This window comes from Aulonocara sp. 'chitande type north' Nkhata Bay, linkage group LG6, assembly GCF_057382095.1.
Source record: "Aulonocara sp. 'chitande type north' Nkhata Bay isolate Kocher_YH1m ecotype deep benthic linkage group LG6, A_spYH_male_GT1.1, whole genome shotgun sequence".
Lineage (NCBI taxonomy): Eukaryota > Metazoa > Chordata > Actinopteri > Cichliformes > Cichlidae > Aulonocara > Aulonocara sp. 'chitande type north' Nkhata Bay.
Genome location: NC_141349.1, coordinates 18,777,570 through 18,793,295, shown reverse-complemented (window position 1 = coordinate 18,793,295; position 15,726 = coordinate 18,777,570). Strand labels below are relative to the sequence as shown.

At 41.5% G+C, this 15,726-nt stretch overlaps 1 protein-coding gene across 5 annotated transcripts in view; it reads left to right on the top strand.

The window, feature by feature from the left end:
- Nucleotides 1–15,726, top strand: part of arhgap10 (Rho GTPase activating protein 10) — a 52,069-nt gene that overhangs the window by 21,888 nt on the left and 14,455 nt on the right. For all 5 annotated transcript variants that reach the window (XM_086295398.1, XM_086295400.1, XM_086295397.1 and 2 more), the window contains exons 11-19: nucleotides 188–269; nucleotides 459–501; nucleotides 607–675; nucleotides 1,110–1,184; nucleotides 4,332–4,416; nucleotides 5,854–5,912; nucleotides 7,274–7,379; nucleotides 10,622–10,781; nucleotides 13,049–13,190. In XM_086295398.1, coding sequence (XP_086151524.1) covers nucleotides 188–269; nucleotides 459–501; nucleotides 607–675; nucleotides 1,110–1,184; nucleotides 4,332–4,416; nucleotides 5,854–5,912; nucleotides 7,274–7,379; nucleotides 10,622–10,781; nucleotides 13,049–13,190 — 821 coding nt within the window. The remainder of the gene's footprint in view (nucleotides 1–187; nucleotides 270–458; nucleotides 502–606; nucleotides 676–1,109; nucleotides 1,185–4,331; nucleotides 4,417–5,853; nucleotides 5,913–7,273; nucleotides 7,380–10,621; nucleotides 10,782–13,048; nucleotides 13,191–15,726) is intronic.

The following is a 15,726-nucleotide window of genomic DNA, read 5'->3' as shown; positions in this document are numbered from 1 at the left end:
CATGATTGGAAGTGTCATAAAACCAGCTGGCCTCTTCTTTGTAGTACAACCAATCTAAGATGTATGTGGCAGAGGGTGTTTTTTTTTTTTGCTTTTTTGCAAATACATTTCATGCACTCCTTAATATTTTACAAAACTATACCTCTGATGCTTTTCCTAATACAAGTGTGGTATGGCTCTCTCCCAGGCCAGGAACGGTGCTTACAGTGCAGGCTCTGTCTGAGGATGACCACAAGTTTTGGATGCAAGCCATGGGTGGGAAGGAGCCTGTGAGTCAGCTTTCACAATGTCATCATCTACCACTCACTCATGGAGTTTTAATACATTCTCTTTAACTGCCATCTTGTAGAGAGCAAATACATGTAGCTTTACACCAACATATACTTAGAACTCCCCAAAAATATATTGCGTAAACTTTAAAACTCTACGTCTGTGTTTTGTGGTTGTTACTTTAACAGGTCGGACATTATCTTATGAGGACTTATTCTAAAGAACGTGGAAGTAAGGATCCAGCTGTGCCAGACACTGAATCTGTAAAATTATGTGATATCACAATTTTATAAGCATCGGTGTTTTTTTTCGTCTTCATTTTTTCCCTACCTGTAGTCGACGCTCAGTTGGATGACGTTGGTTTCAGTTTTGTGAAGAATTCCATCAGTGCAATAGAGAAAAGAGGTGAGCTATAAATATATTTAATAATGTAAATATCTGATGCTAGCATATGGAAAATTGCAGGATAAATTTCAGTGTTGGTGGATAGTAATAATAGTAGGTAACATGCATGCAAGCCTTTATCTGTACACAAGGGGGCAGACTTTCTCCAGTATTGAAAAGGCAAAAGACTTCCCAGCATCACCTGCAGGCACCTTGTACTGAAGACATGCAACTGCCTTTTCACGGCATTATTCTTACTTATTTGCTCTTATCTGGCCACCTCTTCATAAAAAGATCCTCTAAAAACTGATATTTTTATGCATGTTGTTACCTCATAATGAACTTGGTTAAAATTGAAATCATGCTGCAAATATATTATTTCAATAATTGTCATTATTGTATTGTAAGTAATATGCAAGTAGAGGTGTATTATTTTTATTATTGTTATATTCTAGGCATTAATGACCAAGGCCTGTATAGGGTTGTGGGGGTAAGCTCCAAGGTCCAGAAGCTCCTCTCATTAATGATTGGTAAGTTCTTCATTCTCTTCTTTTTCTCACATAGATTTTTAGTTTTTTAAGTAAGGACTGAATAAAGTTACAAATTTTAATTTAATGCCACCGCACTATCTCTGTGAAATTAGGTCGCCCCTAGTTAGTTGAATATGCTGATGTAATGGATGTGTCTGGATGTGTCTGTTAGGGGTGATATTAAAAAGATAGCGATTGGAAATCATCCCGTGACTCAGCCCACTGGTACCCGTGGCTCTCTGAAGTGCAACAAGTGCCAGTGTGTAGCTTGGCTTCGCTTTCATTCAGTTTTAAGCCCCCCGAGACAACCCAACGAGGTCCATCCTATTCACATTCTTCTGCTTTTTGGCTTTTCCTTCATTAACACGCCAGTAGGATGGCCTCTTGTGTGCTCGCAGATGGCTTAGTCTGTCAGTTGCCTTTCTCAATTACCTTTATGCCTCTTACTCGTCTCGAATCCCTTTCACTCAACTCCCTTTCTATAGAACTTGTCCTCTGTCCTTTCCATTGCTCCCTGTCTGCTCTCTGGTTTCCTGCTGTCTCCAGCAGACACCAGCTCACTTTCAGCTCTGTGTTCAGAATGACAACAAACTCAGGCAGCCGCCAGCCTGTCTCAGCTTCCTCTCCAAAACCTTGCAGCCTTCCAGCCCGCCGACTCATGCGGTAGACTCCATTAATGCTCTGCTACGGAAGTTTCTTTAAAGCCTTAAAGTATAGAAAACTTCCATCACTAGTCTTGAGAATCTGCATGTTACTCATTTAAAGAAAAATAACGATTTAATCTGTGCCTAAATATTTCTATCTAAACGCAACTCGTATTTTATCCCTGAAATGACTAATATGTATGACAGCAGTTGTGTGTTACTTCTCCACAGACACATTCACAAACATTTCTTGCATACAACAGTTCACAGTGAGTGGGTGAAACAAGCTTTAAACCCTGAAGAAAGACTTTGGATCCTCCCACACCTCCTCCTTTTCATCTCTCACCCACCAACATGGCCACGGTCCAATCTGAGAGGACAAAGTGATACAAAATTCTCCCATCATATTACAGTACAAACAAAGAGAGCGGCACCTATTGAATGACAGACAACAATATAACAGGAAGAAACCTGTAAAAGTGAGCTCCGTTCCCTCTCTGACCTGTCTGTGGTTCAGACAGAACGGGCAGGGCAGCGTGTGGTGTCGGTGGCGATATGGTCATAATAGCTGCTGAATTGGAGGTTTTGGTCCTCCAGATGTAATTGCATAGGTAAATTTAATGAATGCACATTTCCAAGGAGCAAAGTCAGGCATTTAATATTTTACAGTTCAAAGCAAAAGTTGTTAAACACTGAATTAGACCTGAACAGATGCTGAAAAGGTTTATGGTGCACCTTCATTGGTTAAATGGTATCGCTTGAATACTGACCCGCCAGGCACACTGTGGCCTCTTTGTGCCCAAAAAACCCAGATGATAAAGAAGAGTCATCTGTCACTAGATGAACCAAGCAGGCGGTTAGGACATTTTGCAGTGTGAGTGTGCACAGCGCAAAAATAAACTCATGCAATAGCTGCTCTGAATAGCCACACCTGAAGTAAGAAGGAACTGTTATTAAAATGTGAGGCTAATGAGGTGCTTTTTTGACTGTATAATTTATAGAAAATTAATAAATGAAAAATCTTGAGAGAAAAATTATAACCTACGACTCCTTTCTAGTTTGAATGTCGGCTATTTTTGGTTTGAGACCTTTCAGGAAAGGTGGGGATATAGGCGTTTCCTAAATCGACCGAGATAGAGTTACGGGTAAGTGGTTAACCGTGGGTCAGGCACTTTGGAAGAATTACCTGTGAGCTGGTTGTTTGAGAATAAAAGAACAAATCAGTCACGCAGGAAGCAAACACTGACAGGTGCTGCATGTGGTTGTTGCTTCATCTTAATCCTGAACAGCATTTGCTTCCTCCCTTCTTCTTTTTCCAGTTGGCATCAGTTGCACATCTTAGTCTTTACATTTTAGTGCCACTGAACATCCTTACAGCACATACGTCACACAACCATCGCTTCATTTCCAATTTCTGCACATCACTTGTTTGTTCGGGTTTGGGTCAGGATGTGGTATTTACTTATCTCATGAATAGGCTTACTTTCATACTGGTCCAGGCTTTCAATCAGCTTATCCTCAAATTTGAAAGTCTGTGAAGGGGAGTAAATTCCCTATTTTTATTTAACAAACTTTTCCCTTCTTAATATTTTGTGTATGATGAAAAGTTTTTCTGCTGGTGTTATGTCACTCTGCCGCTGTGCTTATTAAGTCCCCACACAGCACGGTGTTGGTTGCCTAGTCTTTATTGTTGCTAACACAAAAGAAAATAATATAGAACTGAACCTCGGTGGATGCTGTGTCGTTAACAGTTTTGCAATCAGTGCTCCTCCAACTGCTCCAGCTGTGTTTGTGCATACACCGACCTGGCCAAATCAGGCCTGTTTTTGCAAGACTACAGCACCTCTGCAAACTCCATCAGTCTCACATGTGGAGACACACCTGGCTACACATGCTTCCTAAAAACGTTTGCTTTCAGAAGTTGACACTGGACAGGCAATTTTGTGGATTATGCAGACGGAGAGACACGCGGTCCTCTTGCCTGCAGTGGATAGATCAAATAAAAAATAAATAGATTTCCTATTAACAGACCACCTAACACCCGTGAAGCTAAAGTCTGTGTGGTGGCTAAGACCCTAAGCTGTACATGTGTCAGACTCCAAACACTTCACTGACACATTGCACTTCCTCTGTAGTTCATCAGAGGCTACTTACGGTGTGACTAAAGCCCCCCCTACCCCACCCCCGCAAATTTTCAGCACAACACACCCTTGGAGTCCCTGTGGAGTCAGTGAAGTAGTAAGGGATTAATTAAACTTGTAATGAGTATAAAGCCAGCAGCCCTCTACAGATGCTGCAACTTCCTTCCATATCCTCTGGGGCGAAACGCGACCCCCGAAGGCTAGCAGGAATGCTTTTTATCCTCATATGGCTAATTACAAGTTACATATTTAAATCACATATTTGTTGTGCATAATATGAACAGGGTAGTTAATTGGCGCCTCGGTGCGAATACCTCAGTCAGTGAGTAATTGCAGTGATGCTAAGTTTGTGATTCTTATAGATGAGAAGAGCGACGAAGTGGATTTGTCAGCCAGCGAAGACTGGGATGTTAAGACAATAACAAGTGCACTGAAGCTTTATCTGAGGTAAGGATTAGTGTGATGTTTTAATGTGAAAGACACGCACACACCTGTGAGTTATTTGTTTCACCAAGCAGTGGCAAGCATTGATACTAAAACATTGCAGCACAGCAAGTGTTTAAATAAGGTAATTGATTCTTCTGATCGCTTTTGCAGTCACTTCAGCTCTAGACGTTACACCTAAACCCTCTGGTTGAATTGTACCTATTAACAAACTTTTAATTAATTCGTCTAATTAATTTGAAATATGACAAATAGAGCTTACCGCCATCCCTTCTCAGCAGCTCAAGAGTACAGTAGCTTTTTGTCTTCATTAGATGTTAATAGCTGCACTGTTAAGAGTGCAGGAACTCTTATTTGGGGGGAAAGACGCTTAGTAGGTAATTATATTTTTTCATCTTATAAACTGTCAAACTGTGCTGTTGTGCATCCAAGCAAGTCTATTTCTGACCCCACGACAACTCCTTTGATGAATGCGGTCCTTTCCGCTTGCTTGAATGCGAAACACTGCATCCAGCGTCGATGCTTTATTTTATAAAATGGATACAGATTTAATTATGCAGAGTGCCTTTGTATAATTAACTCCTTGCGAACTCATAATGCTCATGATATGCATGTTCCACAGTCAATAACTCCTTCCAGGTTGGCAGCGAGTGTGGGTGAAGTTCAGAGATTAAAAATGTAGTTTGGCTGCAAGAAGATGAAGCGGTATAATTTTAAATGCCAATCTGATTTTGTCGACATGCTGTTGCAACAAATTGAGTTGGCTTTGCTTGTTGCTTGATTGGAGGAAAATTTGCATTTAAAGTTGGGAATTTGCCTGCTTTCTTTTATGCATATTAAAAATACTAAAAAGAAACTAATACCGTTTTTTTTGGGGTGGGGGGTTTCGATTACTTGTTTTATTTTGTCACTATGGAGGTCTTCAAACAGTCACTGCTATGTAATTAGGATGTAAATGATGAACCTAGTCAGGGGGGTTAAACTTGTGTGGACTGACCACTTCCAAAAAGCAGACTGATGGAGAGGACTGTGGACTCTGGGACATTACTTAGTTGAGAAGTTTTACCTCAGCATTTTAGTTACCGTACCCTTATCATTATTGACGTGCTATATTAAATCAACACAGTGTTTTTCTAATTTGTCTTTTACTTCCATGACCTGCTGAAGTAAAACGGCCTCAATCTCCTCAGTTTCCTCTGAGGCTAAGTAGCTTTGGCCACTATCCAGCTGCAGTGTGAAAGTACCTTCAGATGAACTTGGTTATCTCAACGCGTGCACCGTCTAATTCCATCTCCTGGCCTGGCCACATTAATCATTGCTGTGTGCAGACCCTATAAAACAGTGTGCCAGCTATTTCTGTCCCTCTTGCTCACTTTAACTCTCCTTCTCCCTCCCACCGCCCCCCAACCCGTCTCTCTTTCTCTCACTATCTCTGCGAAGGAGCCTTCCTGAGCCGCTGATGACCTATGAACTTTACAAAGAGTTCATTAGCCCCGCAAGTAAGTTCTACCGCCTCATGTACCAGCTCTTCATCTGAGCGCAGACCATACGCAAACAGAAGTGTATGTATGTGCCGTATCAGTGCATTTTATCAATTGAAGCAGCTGAGTTCATTACTTAGTTCTTCTTCGGGGGGTTATTGAAAAGGAGCAGTGAAGTGAGACACAGTAAAAACACTTTTAAATTAAATTTTACTAACTTTGTTTAAACTTTGTGCTTTTAAGGGAAGTTGGGCAACAGTGGTCACCTTTCTTATGTCTGAAAGCTATTGTGTGGTGTGTGCGTGTCTTGATTGCTAATTATCGCCTTTTTATGTCTTCCTGCGTGGTATCAGTGTGTTACTCGCAGCACTCAGTGCATTTGTTGTTGATTCTAACCCTACCAAAGAGGCTTTCAGCTCCCTTTGGCTTAGTTGCATTTGTCTTTTCATTGCAGATGAGCTTATTCCAATCTCCATATAATCGCTACCTGTTTAACATGGGACTAAATTTGTGGCCAAAAAAGCCATTAAAGATCCTGGATCAAAATCATCCAGTGACCTTGAAGAGGGAAAAAAAAGAAGGGAAAAAATAGGGTTTTTTTTCTGCCCACATAACATAATTTCTGTATGAAATGTTTTAAATCAAGCCAAACTTGAATCTTATTACAACAAGTGCTATAATTGGATCAGGTTGACATTTTTATCAGGCGCTCGCAATGCCCTCATAACGAGGGGGGAAAAATGGATTAGCAATGAATATTTTTTTTGATGGATGACAGCATCCATAAGAAGCTTTTGCCATGTTTAAATCCTTGTCGTTCCCATAGTAATGATATTTTGTGTGCCTGTGTGTGTTAGCGTGTGGGCGGTCAGATGCCCATGTGTGAGGAAGTGTTTAAGAGATGATCTTGGGGGTTTTAACACAACCCTTTATACGGTAGCGACAGTAACGTAAAGCTATCTTCTCCGCCAGCATAGTGGTCCCTGCTGCCAAATTCTGGGAGGCTTCAGACCGTATATCACCATCACACCTCTTCTTCATTTATTTGAACTGGGATGTATTTTCCTCTAATGCTTAATCCCATACACTTGAGAGGGATAGCCTCTGATTGTTGCACGCTTAAAGGTCCACCAACTTTTGCTCATTTTAAAACATTCCCAGACTTCCGATAAATACTTTTAGGCCTTTTTGAAGTAACATAGAGCTCTTTACCTCGAAACCTCACTCAAATCAGCAGCGACTAGAATTTTTCATCATCTATTTAAATTTCCTACTGTACAGTGTACCATCTGAGCTGTGCTGGCTCCTTGCCATGCGAGGAGCACAGAGAATTCCTTGTAGTTTAATATGAGTACACGGCTGTTTCTGCATTTGAACAGAGGGCGGTAGTCCCGAGTCTCGCATCCAAGCCGTCCACTGCCTGGTCCACAAACTACCGGAGAGGAATCGACAAGTCCTCGGGCTGCTTATGAAGCATCTGGCCAAGTGAGTGTTCATAGTTCCTTGGTCATAGTTCAGCCAATCTCCACCCCCTCTCTCTCTCTCTCTCTCTCTCTCTCTCAGTTCTCTCTTTCTGCTCTTCCTGTCTGTCTCCTTATTCTCACTCCACATGCTTTTTCTCTCTCTCTCTCCCTCACTCCCACTCTTTTCACTCCCCCTTCCCTGCTGTCACTCCATCTCTTCTCTGTCTACTCAGTGACTGCTGGGTAAGAAAATTGATGCCACTAGCGTCTCGATTCTTTTTTCTTTTTCTTTTTCTTTTTCTAAGGTCATTTTGTTGTATATTTAAAGTTGTCGAGGGAGGATTGAGTAGCCTGCCGTACCTGTTCATCATGCTGTTTTGCAGCCCACGGGCGAAACGAAATGAAATAGACCACTCAAATTAAGCCCTCTCTTGAGATTACTGTATACACCCCTGGACGGACCACTATTGTGCATCATTCCATTTGCGAGATTAGATAGGAAGAAAGATTTTAAGAAATAATGTTAGCTAACATTACAAGGTTTTACCTCAGCAAGCTTTTTATAAACTAAATATGAGCAAATTGAAGATAAGTAAATAATCCCTCTTCCCTGAGGCAGTGAAAGTCTGGTGGATCTTATTTCATAGAAACCCGCTGCAGAATCAGGCTGTGGTAAAAAGGCAGCGCTATTGAAATTGAATTTGGATTATCCAGCGTGAAATTCTCCAGACTGGAGAGACTCGAATATTTTTCTGAAGTTGGCGTGTGTGCATGTCCTGCAGGGGAAGGAAGCAAAGCCAGAATTTCACACTCCTATCTGAAATGGTTTCAGAGATGTTATAAATGTGAGTTGTCACCAATGTTTTTGTCTTCAAAGGCATCCTTTGAAGCTATTTAAACTGTCTCTCTGCAGCTGCACTGCATATCATCATATTTGGAGTATGAAATCTCTTCACCTGTCCGTATAACTTTTTCTTCAAATAAAGGTTTTTTCAACTTTTCTTTTTCTTGACCACTTAATATAGTTGTACCTATTGAACTCCCAGTTTTGGAATGGATGTAGGTGACATTAAATAAAACTCCAGTCTTTCCTCAATGTAAATATCATTTGGTAAGGTGGATCCATCCCCTGGCCTCTTTACATGTCAGCGATGGCAATATGATGAAGAGATTAATACATACTCGCATTCAGAACACAAAGAGAAAGCTTAATCAATGGCCATGTTGTGTGCTTTTGAAAAGAAAATCTGAAAAAAATCCCCCAGAATAATTATATGTGAACAAAAATATTAATAGAAAGTTCATAGTAATTAAACTTAATTGTAGTGTTTTTTAAGCGTTTTATATACATTTCATATGACACAAAGCATCATACAGTGCTGCAAGGTGTCAGTTTGGCTAATGTCTTTCACAATTACTAAAGTAAAAGTAAAACTCGAAAGTGTGATTTTTAAAAAAATATATGCTTGACTCTAATGCCATCAACAAGTGACAAAACAATAAAAGGGATGTTGTTTAAAGTTAAAAAACAAACAAACAGAACTGATCAGTAATGTGATTGTGAATGCCACTGAGTCAGAGGAAAAGACTCCGCGGTACTTTCAGCTGCTCCCTTATTTCTGCTCCCAAAGGATCAGCACAGCAAATGTATCTGCATATTTGATTTGGCACACATTTTACATGAAATACCCTTATCCTCACATTTACCAGCACTAGGAGTTCATGAACAAGCCACCCTTCTTTTAGACTAGCTTCGTGTCTCTTGCCCATCTCAAACCAGGGGTCTTTTGGATGTAAGGTGAATGTGTTAACCGTTGCTATGCTCTGAAAGACTACAGGAGCAAATATTTCGGCAGCAGTTTTAAAAATTCTCAAACTAAAATTGCAGAGAATTTGGGCATCTGAAATTAGTAATTACTTTTAGGAGTCACAACCAGAATCTGTAATGGCATGGGGTTACATTAATGCATATAGCAAGGGTGATTTTCATCTGTGAAGGCACCATAATTATTAAAAAGATGTGCACAGATTTTGCTAAACCACACTCTGTGGCATAGTCCAAAATGAAAGGATGCTAAACTGGTTCTACCTACAATCCTACATTGACGAGTCATCCATGAGTCCTTTCCTGACATGGAAAACATTGTACAGTACATGGATACTGGGTCATGTTTGCATTAGTATTCCCCCTGGGTTAATTGAGAAATGTAAGAATGACAAAAAGAGACAGCATACGCATGCATACTGTGCATAATGTGCTTCAAGACTTGTTGCCCTTGTGCCCACAAGCATTGTCAACAGTGACACTAGAGTAGTGTAACTTCACTCTTTAGTTCCATCTGTCACTGTCACTAGAAGCAGTGTCCCTGTGTTTTCGGGCCTGTGTGTGCTTCAGCTGCCCCTTTACTGAATAAGGAATGGCGATTCTAGATGACAACAGCAAACATTCAAACCTTTCAGTGAGCTGAACAAGATTTGCAGTCTTAATCGTGTGTTTCTATCTGCTAATGTGACTGCATGCAGTTTAGACTTGTGTTGTAGAGAAAATAAGTAAAAGTCACACACGCCAAGTTGGTAAGATTGCAATCGCAACTGTGGCCAGGGCGCTCATACAAACACGAAGCTGACAAGTTCAAACACCATCAGATTAATGGGAAGGAGTGCATGTCTGAAAGGGCCGATTGGCGTCATAATGAAATTACAAATACAAATACAAATAACAAAGGAGGCCCCGCAGCTGAAACCCTATCTCAAGCGAGAAACGTTTGGCTTTTAAAACTACAGCAGTTGGTCTCCTCAGTTACCAGTCACAGGAGAGATGCTGGAGTGCAGCAATAAGCATTGGCCCTGTCCTAACTTTTTGGGATTTGTTGCTGGCATCAAATTCATTATTTTACATTGGGTTTAAAAATGTCTTTGAACTAGCTGTTGCATAGGCCACCATCTACTAATTTAATGAGCTGGAAGATGAGTGCATCCAGATCTGGGTGGTTTACCACCTCCAGTTTTGAAGGGTAGAAAAAACTTGTCTTGTGTTCAAGGGCTGTTTTTCAGCCAGCGACTAAGCCTTTATTTAACATTATTTTTGGATTCCCTTTCTCATCTGCTTATGTAACTTTTTTGGGGGGAGGGGGAAATAATGACCCATTACAGTTACGCTACTGGAGCTCTGCCCTTTTTTATTCTTGGACTACCCTGTCTTTGTGAAGTTAAGTTGTTTAGTTGAAATTAAGCGGCTATAATGTGAGTGGTTATTTTCCCCAGCGTGGCGGCACACAGCAAGCAGAATCTGATGACCGTGGCCAACCTGGGCGTGGTGTTTGGACCCACATTAATGAGGCCACAGGAGGAGACTGTCGCCGCCATCATGGACCTTAAGTTCCAAAACATTGTGGTGGAAATCCTCATTGAACACCATGAAAAGGTAACACACAGACTTTATAATCTATCATATGCCTAGTGGAGTGCACTCTATAGACTGTATAAGTGTCTATGGGAATATCCTTCTATTGTATTCTATTGACTTTTTTTGATTGTACACACGTTAACTGCGTTGACTCTTCACATTGGATTCATCCTGCGAGTGCAACATTTTCTATACAACTGTTTTGCAATTCGCAGTCCACAACTATATTCACTAAAACCTAAGCACTGTAGGCAGCGCCAGGTAACAAGTGACAGCACGAAATGAAATCTGAGGTGACATGACATCAGTAAGCTGCTCACAGCACCTTGTTGTTTACCTACCTATGTGGTGCATAATTACTCGAAACTGACAGATTATAAATGTGCTAGTGCAGCAAAAAATGTGTTTGCGAGTCTTTTTTGGAACGGGGCGCTTTATTACTGTTAGAGGTTTTGTGTTTCGCTTCCTAAATTATTATTTGGTACTTCTCTGCTGGAACAGAAGTGCACGTACTGTACTATGTCTGACAGAAGAGTTTCATCTGGATCGAATAAGAGTCTCAATTAGGGGAGATGTGATGCTCTTTTCTTCTGCAGGTATTCTTGTTTTTGGTGAGGGTGGTTTATACGTGTGCATTGAAAACCTTTTTTTGCTTTCTTGAGTAAGTGTTCTGGCAAAAACATGCATCATACTAGATGATGGGGTAATTTGTGGCTATTGGAAGCTTTTCCGAGTTGACATAGAGCTCAGATAATGAAACATGCCCGGACAGAATACCCTTCACCCAGTTATTGAGGCGCAGAGAAGCTCGATGTTAGTTTAATTTACATATTTTTGTGTGGCTCTCCAATAGGGGGAGCCCTAAGTGCTTCTACCAGAATCAAACACATGGTTTTCTCTTCAATTTCAGCCTTTTGATTACTCCGTAGATTGTTGCACACATTTTATTACATTCAGAAAGGCCTGTCTGAATGCATTTATTTTGGTTGTGAGTTGTTTCATAACCTGTAGTTCACAGGATCATGTAATCTCCCCCAGAATGTCATTAATCGGTGTCAATCCTCAAACGGGGATAATTCTCCGTGTCAGAAGAGAAAAAGGTTTGAGATTAGTTTTCTAATCTGTTTGGAGCAGAGCTGCACTCGCTGCATAGAATCAGATGAAACCGGGAGCTCGTCGTGTTTATTTTCCTTCCAAGCTTCATTAAAATGAAGAAGAGGCGTGTTGCGAATAATGTCTCCACCCAAACTCACAAATCTAAAACGGGGTGTGAGAAAATACAGAAAAAACAACACCAGCCAGCCCCGCGCGCACCGCTAGTGTCCTTAGACTACCTAGAGGTATCCAGCACTGTCCGGGTGATAAAAGATGTAGTGTTAGAATGCAGCAAGAGCATTTTAGAAAGTACAGCATGTTTGAGCAGGGGAAAAGTTGAGCAGACAGACAGACGGGCATTAACTTCCCTCACAGCTGAGTCCCACTCCAGACTGTTGATACCCCCAGATACCAACAGTAGACTCTGCTTTACATTCACCTCCATCTGCAGAGAGAGGCGAGAGGGGAAGAGAGAGGCAGCACAAACTCTCAGCCATATCAGATTTCTCACTTTTTCTATCTGCCTCTCTCCTACAAACTTTTTCTCTCATGCCCCCACCCCCCCTCCCCCTCCTCTATCTGCCTCTCCGTTCACACTCTCGCTCACTTTCTCTCTCTCTCCTCTCCCTTCCCTACCTCCCTCCTCTCCTCATCTGTGATCCTTTCTGAGGCTCTGCTGAGACTTCCTCTTCTCTGCAGCCCTATTCTCTTTTAACTCCACATCAGAAGTTTATATGTAAACACGGGCCCGGTGTAAACAGGCTTTGCCAGTTGGCCAGTCCTCCTCAAGTCCAAACCTTGTTTATTTGACTTTGGATCAATTTTTTTCGGAGGAAAAACGTCACCTTAACTTAGCCCTGGATTTCTAGATGGGGAAGTGATTATTTATTTATTTAGTTATTTTTTAATTTTTTGGCCACACACACACACACACACACACACACACACACACACACACACACGAATCTGTTCACATGCAGTTTTTAGGGTCCAATCAATGAGCAGCTCAACTTTTCCCAGGAGAACTTGCTGCTGCTGCAAATATCTTTTTCCATCCACAACTACATAAAGAGTGTGAGTTTTTCAAAACACATTGGTTCAGTTGAGGACATGCTGCAGCTCAACAGTCTAGGAGTATCTGCATTGTGTATACTGTGTTTTGCTACAGACTTATTCACATGTGTATTCAGATCTTTACAGATGCTCCCGAGTCATGCCCTCTCTCACCTGCTGCCCCAGTGCTCTGTGCTCCCACGAGGCAGTCCAAGAAAATGAGTCGACAGAATCGGCCTTTGGCTGTCTACAATCCGCAAGCCCTTGACATTCAGAATGGTAAGAGATGTACAAGTTTGTACCTGTATATTTTCACATTTCTCGGTGTGTTAAATAAAAGGTGTTGTGAATGTGTTTAGGAATTTATTTATTTTTTTGCTCTAGAAGTTCAAATGCTCCTCACTTTAGCTGTAAAGCACTATAGTGATTCAGCAAGCATCTCACTTAGCATTTATTCATTTGTAGGGCCCAAGAGGTCTTAAGTGGCAACAAGTGAGTAATACCTGCCCTGAGACTTTTAGTAAGTGCAAATGAACTGAACATAAATCTGTTATGTTGGAAAATATTATTTTACTTCCATTTCCATGTGCGGATATGTGGATACACCACACAGCAACTCAATACATTTAGGCATGTAGATCAGAATCAGAATCAGAATCAGAATACTTTATTGATCCCTGGGGGAAATTATTTTTTGTTACAGTGCTCCATTTTAAACCAACATTAAGACAAGACAGACAATACACTAACTAAGAATAGTACAATATATACATATATATACATACATACATACATACATACATAAGTCACTCATAAATAAATAGTTGGAAAAGAAACATGTGTAGTTGTAGCAGCAAACAGTGTGTTAAGTGGATGCGTTGTACAGGGAGATGGCCACAGGCAGGAATGATTTCCTGTGTCGTTCAGTGGTGCTTTTCGGTAATCTCAGTCTCTCACTGAACGTGCTCCTGTGACTGACCAGCATGTCATGGAGTGGGTGGGAGGTGTTATCCAACATTGTCTTTATCTTGGACAGCATCCGCCTCTCCGACACCACCTTGAGGGAGTCCAGCTCCATCCCCACAACATTGCTGGCCTTACGGATTAGTTTATTAAGTCTGTTGGCATCTGCGACCCTCAGCCTGCTCCCCCAGCATGCAACAGCATAGAGGATCGCACTGGCCACAACAGACTCATAGAAAATCCTCAGCATTTTCTGGCAGATGTTCAAGGACCTCAGTCGCCTCAAAAAATAGAGACGACTCTGGCCCTTCCTGTAAAGATATGGTGAAGATGACCTGCTGAAGCTCAAACCGATAACTTTGATCGTCGCACGGTTGTCGGTGCCAGACAGGCTGGTCTATAGAATATAGCAAAGTATTTCAGAAACTGCTGATCTACTGGGATTTTCCCCACACAGTCATCTCTAGAGATTACAGAGATGAAACAAGAAAGAAACTATACAGTGAGGGTAAAAATGTATTGTTGATGTCAATGGAGAATAGCCATACTGTTTCAAGCTGAGAGGAAGGCAACAGTAACTACTGGTTACAACCAAGGTACGCAGAAGAGCATCTCGGAATGCACAACTCAGTAAGTCATGAAGCAGATGGCCTGCAGCAGCAAAAGACCACGCTGGATGTCGGTCCTAAGCTACGAACAGGAAACCAAGGCTGCTGCTGGACCAAAATGGAAAACTATATAGACTTTGCCTGGTCTGATGAGTCTCGATTTCTGTTGCAGTATTCAGATAACAGGGCCAGAATTTAGTGCAAACAACATGAAAGCATAGAGCTGGCCTGGCTTGTATCAGTGGTTCGAACTGGTAGTAGTGCAGTGGTGCAGAAAATATTTTCTTGACACATTTTGGGCCAACTAGTACCAACTGACCATCATTCAAAAAGCCACTGTTTAGCTTAGTATGGCTGCTGACTGTGTCTATGCCTTTATGACCACAGCATGCCCATCTTCTGATGGCTGCTTCCAGGAGGATAACGCACCACGCCACAAAGCTCAAATCGTCTCAAACTGATTTCTTTTACATGACGATGAGTTCACTGTACCCAAATGGCCTCTACAGTAGGGCTGGGCCATATCATACCGTTCACGGTAATACCGGTATAATGTTGGGCAACGATAAGAAAATGAAATATCGCGATAGATTATGGGTAAAACGCGCATGCGCAGTGCCTTTGCTTTCATACGCACATGACGGAAAATGAGAAGGTCGAAAGCGGATCGTTGAATGAAACGGGTGAACCAGAATTGGTTTGTAAAAATGAGGCAACTTCAGTGGCGTGGAACTGGTTTAGCTTTCGTCCGTCAGATACACAACAAAGCACTATTTTTGGTAGAGCATGCTAGCGGGCCGTCGTTATTACCGTGTTTTTTTGGAAAACACGGCACACTTAAAATCAATCCTTTGATTTTTCTGAAAATCGACAGTGCCCCTTATAATCCCGTGTGCCTTATGTATGAATTCCGGTTGTGTTTACTGACCTCGAAACGATTTTATGTCGTACACGGCGCTCGAAAATCTATCAAATGTTTGAGTACGACTTTGCTAAGCTACAAAGCCGCACCACTTGATGGATTGTTGGAGCATTACGGCTATCGTAGGCAGACGCCTCGCGGAGTGATACGTACTTCAACATAATATTACCGTATTGTGTGTGTATAACCTCTTTTTAAGTTTTGTGGATATTATGCATGGTTATGCTGAGGATATGTCGGCCAATTTCCACTGGAAATGCCTTTTGGTTAAACTGTCAGCAAGGAATTTGCACTGTTACATTTTTAGATAACTTTAATGCAC